This window comes from Hipposideros armiger, unplaced genomic scaffold, assembly GCF_001890085.2.
Source record: "Hipposideros armiger isolate ML-2016 unplaced genomic scaffold, ASM189008v1 scaffold_574, whole genome shotgun sequence".
Lineage (NCBI taxonomy): Eukaryota > Metazoa > Chordata > Mammalia > Chiroptera > Hipposideridae > Hipposideros > Hipposideros armiger.
The window spans coordinates 470,825-480,523 of record NW_017731924.1 but is presented as its reverse complement, the minus strand read 5'-3'; the positions used below and the strand labels follow the sequence as shown (position 1 = coordinate 480,523).

The following is a 9,699-nucleotide window of genomic DNA, read 5'->3' as shown; positions in this document are numbered from 1 at the left end:
AGATAGCCTGCCCGATTTTGTATAAAAATGGGTCTACATGTATTTTTCTAGTGTTTACATAAAGAAACTCTGGGAGATTCCAAAACCACCAATAGTTACCGTGCATTGCAGGGTGATTCTGAGCAGAAGGGGCGTGGGGCAAATTTGTACCCCATAGTATGTTATATTATTATCTTTTTGATTTGGGGGGCCACGGGCATGCATTACTTATCGATAAAGTCAAATTAAATTAAACGTACATTAGCATATTCTATACCAAACCTACAACCACAACAACACAAAGAACCTGGCTTCAAGTGTCGGCCGCAGTCCACACAGGCTTTGTGACCTGGAAGGGGCCAAGCGCGTCTCTGGGCTTCAGTTTCTTTTTAAACAGAATGAGAGTCATAGTGGCCACTTGCCGGAGTTGCCGGAGAGTCAGATGCTGTGAGACGTGTGTGACCACATCAGGCTCGCCTGCCTATGACTGATTTTAGTCGGTGACTTTTTCCCCTGCCCTAGTTTTAACTCCTGCTGAGGTCAGGCCTGCAGAAGCTCTGGAAGAAACACCAAGCGAAAACACATCAAAGTTTCTACGGCGAGGTTTACGTCCATTTAATTTGGCCATAAGCTATTATGACTCATCCTGCGTCTTATGCAACCTGCCGGAAGCACCTCCTTTGTCACTGCTCCCGCTTGCCAGATGCTGAAAGCGCTAAGAGCAGCGGGCGGGGTACACAGCTCCCGCTGAGCCCTGCAGGCTGCCGCCCAGCCCAGCTGCCCCTGGTGGGCAGATGGCAGTTAGCCGGGGTGAGGATGTGGGGAGGGGGATAGGAGGATGGCACCCCCACCCGCCCCTGGCTGAGGGCTCCTGCTCCCCCAGGCCCCGGCCCTGACTGCTTCCTTACATCTCCCACTGTAATCCCCAGAAAAACACTCTGGCATGTGGGTGTCATTATGGTCCCGGACGAGGAAACTGAGGCCCAGAGAGGCTAAGTAGGCTTGCCAAGGTCACACAGCTGGGGAGTGAAGCCTGCTGGACTCGCACCCCAGAGGCTGAGCCCAGAGGTTGGTGCTGCAGAGCAGGAAATCAGCATTTCTGCAGAGCGTGGCTGATCCTGAAAGGCTGTTGTTTGCGGTGCGTGTAACTGAGGCTTTGGCCTTAGTTCAGGCTGTTTATGGAGGGCCTTTGGCAGATGGGCCTGGGCCAGGCACTGGGCACAGACTGATGGAGGACCAGGCCTGTGTTGGGTAAGTGAGATGCAGGAGGAGGCAGGGCTGGCTCTGCAGGGAGAGGGGGACTCCACGATGCCCAGTCGGGGCCATCCCAGAGGCCACCAGCCGGTTCATTCTGCAATCTCAGTGTGCGGCCACCCTGACGTTTATCCCTCTGAGCTGCTTGGGGGGGAATTGGCACAGGGACAGGTGGCATTGGGGATCCCCTCAGAGCAGACTGGAGACAAAGGTTTGGAGGTGGGCGGAGTATTGGGGAGGTGATCCCAGGAAGCACGGAGGGCATGGGGAAATGGAACAAGGAAGAAAAAGAAGCCACGAAGGGCAGGCGAGTGAGTGAGCCACTCCTGTGGGCAGCCCGGGGCCACTCTCGCTGGAGACCCTCAGGGTTTGTGAGGACAATGTGGAACCCTGAAAACCATGGCCAGGGCCCAGGAGGCTGGGCCGCTCATCCATCAGTGTCACACCTGTTTGGATTGAGGGCTGCCCCCTGAGCCATTAGCTCCACGCATTTGGGCCCTGGCACCATGAAGGCCATCTGCGCACGGCCTTCAGCCTGGGCAGCAACTGTGGGTTCAGCAAAGGGACGGTGACGTCCTGGGTGAGCCAAAGAGAGGGGCTGGAAACAGCAGCATCTGCTACAGGTGGTCACTTCTCACTTGGACTTATTCCTTCAAGTTCCTGTACTTTAGNTTTTTTTTTTTTTTTTTTTTTTTTTTGGACTCTTTTGCTGTTAGTGCTTCTCGTCCACTAACATAGTGGTCACCCCTTGCCAAATGTCCTCTTCTCTCCTGCCCTCGCGTTATTTCTCAAGTACCCGTTTGCAGGGCTCACAGTGCAGGTTCGAGTGCTTCCCAGGTGCCCCTTCTCTGCCCGGTGCCCACCTGCCCCTGTTGGGCCACTCCCCCAAAGGCGCTGTAAGATGGTGCCGGTGGTGGCATGCCACTCTTCCTGTGGGTCTGAAGCCTGCTTCCCTGTCACCCCCCCACCCAGTGTGACCCGCTGATCTGTGGTCTCCACTCCTCAGCCCCTAGCAGGCTTCCTGTCATTTCACCTGATGACTGTGCTTCCGACGACTGTCAGCCTTCCCCCTGTTTTCTCGTTCCTCTTCGCTCTCTCCCACCTGCCCTGCCCCTTTACTGCTCACTCTTGTATGCGTTTCTCACTCGATACTCATCGCCAACCAGCCCCGGGACAGGCACTGCGCCAGGCTCTGACGCACACATCGAAGAATGGCCAACCCCTAACTTCACGAGACTCAGTTCAGTGAGGGGGTGAGGCGGATGAGCCAGAGGCAGAAAGAGGGGAACGGCGTTCAGGCCTGAGCGACATACTCAGCTCAAGTTCCACCTGTGTTTGGAAAACCAAAGTGGGTTTGGATTATCCTCACAAGGATGAGTTACAAAGGCAGTGTCATCTGTAGGGAGGGCTACAGCTTGTGTTTTCCGGGGGCAGGAGGTGAGGGGGTCAGGCTGGGGAATCGTTTATGTCATGGTGCTTTGGTTTTATGACATGGTTGTACTGAATCAAATGTTATTTCAATACCCTTTACACTGTGACTCATTTAGCTCATTGTGTAGCACACATGGACTCCTTTCCACATGGGGACATGTGCCTCTTTCTTAAAATAACTAATACTGCCATAGTGCGGATGCTGTAATCCAGTTAACAGTGCCCACTGTGGGCTTATGTTGTGTGTCTATGCATTTATTTGTTTTTAAGTGGGACACTCCAGGCTTACACAAAAATAAGAGGGTATGATAAAAGGAGCCCCCTTTGCACCCCTCACCCAGCTGCAGTATCTTCCAGCTATCACAGCCACTCTTGTTTTTATCTATATCCTCAGCCACTCCCCACCCTTTCGTCCTCCACATTATTTTGAAGCAAACCATTTTCAGGATAGATTTGTTTTTGTAAATGTTGTCAGATACATTCTCAACCTATTAAAGCTCTGGCAATAGATTAAAAAAGAGGTCTTTTTGTTGTGAGCGTCTTCATCCAAAATTGTTACTGGAGTTAGAAAGTAGATCCTGGGTGGTGGTCTGAAATTTGGTGGTTGCGCAAAGTGAAAAGGTTTTTATGAGCCACTGTAAGGAATCGCCTCTCGTGTTTTCCTAGGGTCATCCCGGAGTTCCAGGTTTCATGGGACCCCCAGGGAACCCTGGGCCACCGGTAAGTAGGAATCTGTAACCCCCTCCTTTTTTGGCCTTGACGTTTGAACACACTCCCATCCTCACTGGAGATGATACCATACTAGTCAGACCTCTTATTTTAAGGCATGAAAGCCCTAGGCGGGGAGGCGGGGGTGCACAATACAGGCTCCAGAAGCATCTGGGGAGCATTCAGACAGACCCGAGTAACACTGATGGACAGTGGAATTACAGTGCTGTGGGCATTGCCAGGGAGGGGCAGGCGCCATCTATTATTATTAGTTTAAAGTCCAGCCTGGGAGGTGGGAAGCCTGGGACAATTTCGTGGTCAGGATCCTGAGTTAGGAATGTGGAAACCGCCTGCCCTGTTCCACGGTGAGAAGCGCTGGGAATCATGGAAGTCCATATCAGCCCAGACTTCCCTGGATTTATTGCAATCAATAACAGTAATAGCGACTACAGATTATTGTCATTCATTACTACTATTTCCAACTGTTCTTCCATGATTAGTCCAAGGCGCGTGGTATTGTTTTGACTGTAACAATACTATTAATATCACCCCATTGGTTCCCTGCTCTGGCAGCAGCTGTGGCTCTGACACTGCCTGATACCTGCCTTGCACATGTGTCTCCCTTTGGTCCAGCCAGCCCGTGAATGAGTCTTGTTGCTCTTCCACTCGGAGTCCACTGTGGTGGTTACCCGTGGTAGCCGCGGTAACCAGGAGTGGGATGTACTCTCCTCACCAAGCCCAGACCCAGTCTCGTGGGATTTCCCACGTGCTCCCCCAGACCTTTCCCAAAGCAGGCGGCTGGTGATGGCTAAAGGACCACTGACAGGGCACCCACTTCCAATATGGGTTAACCTGTCAAAGTAAGTAGTGAAAAAGGGGACGTGAGTTAAAGTGTGTGCTATTAAGCTTGCCTTGTCTTCTTCTTAGCAACTTCTGCCTGTTAATCCTTAAAGTAGATCAAGTTGTTTAAAATGTGCTTTTCAATAAAACCATGTGAGAGCCTGAAGCGGTCTCTCTCACTTCATGACTGACTTTTATGGGAAACTCATAAAAGGTAAATTATCTACACAAGTAGTAAAGCTCTCCCGCTGTCCCGGAGGGCCGACCTTCAGTACTTGATACTCGGCTCACTTCCTGTCCCTACAAGTGCCTTTGCTGCTCGCATCCTTTTCAGTTTCCCAGCCTGGATCCCTAACTGTCCGCATGCTGCCCTGTGCACGTGTGTGAATGGCCTCGCAGGAGACCAATCAGCTTGCTACCGTTTAACTTCGTGATATTCTGCATTTGTTTCAAAATGTATAATTTAACTTAGGAAACGGATTTGCATTGTATTTACAAATGTTTCTGGATTTTGTGGCATCTGACAGTCAGCAAAAAGGAAAACATCGAGGTGGCAATAGAATGGGTAGAGGGGAAAGGCATTAGCATTAAGTGAGGAGGGGCGCTTAGGAGGGACCTAATTTTATTTAAAAACAGTTCATGCATGAATACTTTCATATCACGATGGCTTTAGTGTCCCTGTGAAGCCTCAGAGCTGAAGGACTCTGGCAGGGGTGTCAGGTTGAAGCCACATCCCCACCCTGTAGTTCCAAAGCAGGACATCTCCACTGGGAACGAAACCCTGTTCCCTCCTCCTTGGAAACTGCTGTAACTTAGAACGCCCTGACAACTCTGCGTAGGAAATGGCTCCTGGCTTTTTATTCTCGTGCTAGCTGATGAATCTGAGATTGAGGAACACCGTCCTCAGAGGCCAGCTTGTCCGTCCCCAGCTGATTGACGCTTTCCATTTACTCGGCGGGTGTCCATTGAGCATCTACTTTGTGTCCTGCCTTCTATGGCTGATTGTCTTCGGGACTAGACATTGAGTCAGCTGCCCATTCACATTCACAGTCAGTCATGCAAAAGCAACTCAAGGGCAGGACACTAACCCGTGAGGTCCCCTATGCATTGCTTTTTTGAGTGCTTATTGGATGGCAGGCCCTGTCCAAGGTACCGAGGGATATATGCAGATACCACGTGGACAAGGCTTCTTTCACAGTTTATTTTTTGGTGCTCAGTCAGCATCCTTTTTTTTTTTTCCCAGATAGAACCTTTACCCTGTTCTCAACCTGCAGTAGGGAATTTAATTTCAGCTTCACTAGATTCCAGTGTCTAGGATGCCAGAAGCTATTAGCCAGTTTATGTAGAAGAATCCAGATCGGGAGAAAAAAAACTCCATTGTTCTGTTAGGTTTGGACGAGACATGTGATTTTCCCCCTTAGCATCCCAGGTGCAGGGAGGTGTAAAACTTAGCCTATTTGTTTAAATATTATCATCCCTTTATTTCATGAACATTTACTGGGTCTTTACCTAATGAAAGAGGTGAGGGTGAATCACCTTGTCCCAGGCCATTTCTGTACCCCTAGAACTTTTCCTGCACCCAGTACAACCTCGGCCCCCAATAAATGTATATAAAAACAACTGAATAAGACTGCTGGGAGAGTATCAATAATGTACACTGAGCATTTGTTTGTTTGTTACCCCTTTTTTAGTTATTACCTGCAGTGTTCCTGGTCTTGGGCTGGCCAGTAGACACACACCGTCGTCAGTACCTATGGTAATGAGAGCCCTTAGTAGGTGCCTGGTGCTGGCTAACTATTATTAACTTACTCAATTGTCTCAATGATTCAAGTGGCACAGGTGGCATCTTTTTCTGCATTTTACAAAGAACTGAGATGCAGAGGAATAGGATAAGTTGCCGAAGACCACATAGGTGGTTGCTGGAGAACCAGGACATGGGCCCAGGAACCCTGGCTCTGAGAGGGGGCACACTGAACCAGAGCCTCTGTTCTGTGCCAGGCACACCACAAGCCCAGCCAAAGCCAGTAAGAAGTGCTGGCTTCTTCACAAGTCTAAAGAACCTCTCTGTCATGCAGCCAGCCCAGCTCCTAAACCCTCATTTTTTTCAAGAAATATTTCCAACCCACTATCTCCAAGACGTTTTTAGTTCCCAGTAAGCCAGTGTGTCGGTAAGCGCTAAGATGTCACTGGTGGCAAAGGCTACAGGGAAAATGAAAGCAGAGAAGGGGTGTGAGCGGGCAGAGACTTGCCATTTTGGAGATCTGGTGAGGAGGCCAGTGTTGAGCTGAGAAGCTGATACTTGAGGGAAGCTGTAGGGCGGGGCATGAACTCTGACCCATGGGATTTGAGTGTGGGCAGAAGGAACGGCACGTGCAAGGGCCCTGAGGCAGACACGTGGCTGGGATCACTGTGCACATGTACCTACCTGTGGAGAACCTCTCTTCCATTTATCCGTCTATGCCTCTCTCCATCCCTGAGTTGACATGTGCAATGAATTCTTCCTTATCTCCCCGGGAGATAAATCCAACCTTTCATTTCTTGCCTTCTATCCTGAAATGTTCCCTGATGTTAGCGGAAAATGTCCCCTCTGAAGGGAGACCGTGTACTATTGCCTTAGGGCTGCCTGGCTGGTGAACACTTTGGCCCTTCCTAAAACGTGGCTGCTGTCCTCTCAACATCTTTGTGTTTCCAGACTAGCCCAGTGTGATACGGCAGGCAGACGCACCTTTGAAATATTCATGGTTCAGGCCCCTGGGAAGCGGCCCGGGATGTCAGACCTGAGCATTGCTTGCTGCACAAAGAGGACGTGCCGGCGATCTCTGTTCAGGTGCACAACACACTGGCTCTGTGCTTTCTCATCCTTAGGGAGCAGATGGAGTTGCAGGAGCTGCTGGGCCACCAGGAATCCAGGGACCACCGGTAGGTCCCTCACCGGACAGGACGTGCCTTCAGTCTGTGTTTGGCCTTCCCAGAAGCCTACGTGTGCCCACCTCACACATCCTGGGGGTCTGTTTACTGCCCGTTGGCCACGGGAGGAGTCACTTTCTATTAGGGCCCAGTTACCTCACCTCTCAGATAAAGGTGCAGGTGAAAAGAGCTGCCAACCTGTGATTCCCGAATTCCGTTTACAGCCAACTCAAACAGGTCCAAGGTTTAGCCCTATCTCTCTGTTCCTTTTCAGTGTGGTTTCTGTCTGAACAGGCACAGGGGTGCGGAAAGGCTTGCTGCTGACCCATCCTGAGCCCGCGGCACGCACCGGGCAGCATACTGAGTAGGAGGTAGCTGCTGCTATCCAGTGGTTCAGAAAGCAGAGTGTAGTTAAGGAGGGGACGTCGTTAGCCAAGGTCTTCAAACCACAGCTGGTGGAGCTGGCGTTTGAATCCAAGCCATGTAGCTCCAAAAACATAACAGCGTTCATTGCCTGTGGCTGCCAGAGGCTCTGTCGGTTTCAGTACCATAAGGTAGGGGGAGCCTCTGTGTACAGGCATTGTGCTCGTATCTGCTCCGTGCGTTCACTTAGGGACTACACCGTGAATTGACACCCCTGTCTCACCTGACTGCCTTATACGTTAGAAAGGCCCTGACGCGTTCCCTCCATTTCCTTCCAGAAAAGCCACTCAGAGGGATTTAATGGTGTTTTTATGTCTTGGGTCTTTTAGGGGAAAGAAGGTCCGGCCGGCGCCGAAGGCCCCCCTGGATTACCGGGAACCCCAGTAAGTGGCATTTAATAACAACCTCATATCTCCACTACGCAAATAACCAAACAGAAATACATTTCACCACTGCTAAAGCAAGACGTGGTCACTCGGGGAATTGGGTGTATTATGCAATATGAGAAGAAAAATAATCACCAAATCTAATTAAATTAGATTTTAATTAGAGCTCTATTTCATGGCCTTTCTGTAACCTGGACGTCATCCTTGCTGTCATTGTCGCAGCCCCTCGTGGGCTCCGGGAGCTATGCCAGGTGCTGCCCTGCGTGTTATTCAGTGTCCTCATCGTCTTTGTCAGCGCCGGCATCTGCCCTCCCCACCGCCGTGTTCAGTCCAGGGCCTGGACAGGAGGCCGTATCACCCCCAGTTAGACTTCATGAAAATGTCCAGGAGGGCTTTCTGTAGATCAATAGCAATAATATAGAAACTATTGTAATGTATTGCTTTTCCGCTATGAGCCAGACACTGCAGATCACACGTCCAAGCCAGAATCTTGGTTAGGGAAAAACCCGGAAATCAGACCAGCTCCGCCGGTTGAAGACTCCCTTAGCTGCGGCCTGTGAATGGAGCTGTGGCTACGAGCTGCCACCGCGTCTTGGCATCTTTGCCCAGATGACCGATTGGAGTTTCTCTTGCAGGGAGCAGAAGGCAAAGAGGGCAGAGACGGGAAGCCGGGTCCCCCTGGAGAGCCGGTAAGGGACCCTCGGTTCTTGCCACTTTTCAGGCCAAGTTAGTACTTTCTCAGTAACAGCGTCCATGTGACCGAGAGCTCCCCTGAACCGGGCACAATGACAAGTATTTTCGGTGCCCTGACGACCCTGCCAGGTAAAGGCTGCTGCCTCTGTCTTATAGCTGAGGACACCGAGTCACAGGGAGGTGAGATGATGGACACAGAGCAACATGGCGGGCGGTGACAGAGCCCTAACCCAAGCCCAGCTCCTGTCCTCCCTCTGCATTTTTTAACTGCCCCCGGAAGCACCAGTCCTATTGATGTGGGAGGGGAAACTGAGGCAGGTGAGCACTGGCCGGAATAGAAACCTGATATCTGAAAAGCCTGTTACACCCACGGAAACCCTGACCGGCCCCTGCGAGCTCCCGGTGTGTGTGTGTGTGTGTGTGTGTGTGTGTGTGTGTGTGTGTGTGACGTCATCTCTCCAGGGACATAGGGAGGCAGGCTGAACCTGCATAAGACGTGCCTGTGGCCCCAGGAGCTGCTGGTTGTGTGTACAGGGATTTCCAGACGTGTAGCTCTGACCTCAGAGCTGTGTTTCCTGAGGTTGGTGAGTCGGGGTTCCCTGATGATGATGGTTTCCAGTTCCTAGCAGCCCTTTTGTCCACAAATACCTCAATATTGAGGGGAAGGTGGAAAGAGGCACCTGGAGCTTAGAAACCTGGGTTCTCTCCAGGTGCCCCCCTGTGGGAGACCAGGTAATGACGAGAGTCCACCCAATAGACCCCAAGCAGCTGTGAGGACGAATAACAACATTGTCTAGATTCTGACATGGGACATCTCCAAGATGTGCTGTTAAGTTATAGCTCTCGGGCAGATAGCCTGCCCGATTTTGTATAAAAATGGGTCTACATGTATTTTTCTAGTGTTTACATAAAGAAACTCTGGGAGATTCCAAAACCACCAATAGTTACTGTGCATTGCAGGGTGATTCTGAGCAGAAGGGGCGTGGGGCAAATTTGTACCCCATAGTATGTTATATTATTATCTTTTTGATTTGGGGGGCCACGGGCATGCATTACTTATCGATAAAGTCAAATTAAA

General features: G+C 50.8%; 1 protein-coding gene across 1 annotated transcript in view; it reads left to right on the top strand.

Moving 5' to 3' along the window:
• Positions 1-9,699, top strand: part of COL22A1 (collagen type XXII alpha 1 chain) — a 200,887-nt gene that overhangs the window by 160,756 nt on the left and 30,432 nt on the right. The window contains exons 48-51 of the mRNA XM_019624053.1: positions 3,331-3,384; positions 7,078-7,131; positions 7,872-7,925; positions 8,564-8,617. Of these exons, the coding sequence (XP_019479598.1) occupies positions 3,331-3,384; positions 7,078-7,131; positions 7,872-7,925; positions 8,564-8,617 (216 nt within the window). The remainder of the gene's footprint in view (positions 1-3,330; positions 3,385-7,077; positions 7,132-7,871; positions 7,926-8,563; positions 8,618-9,699) is intronic.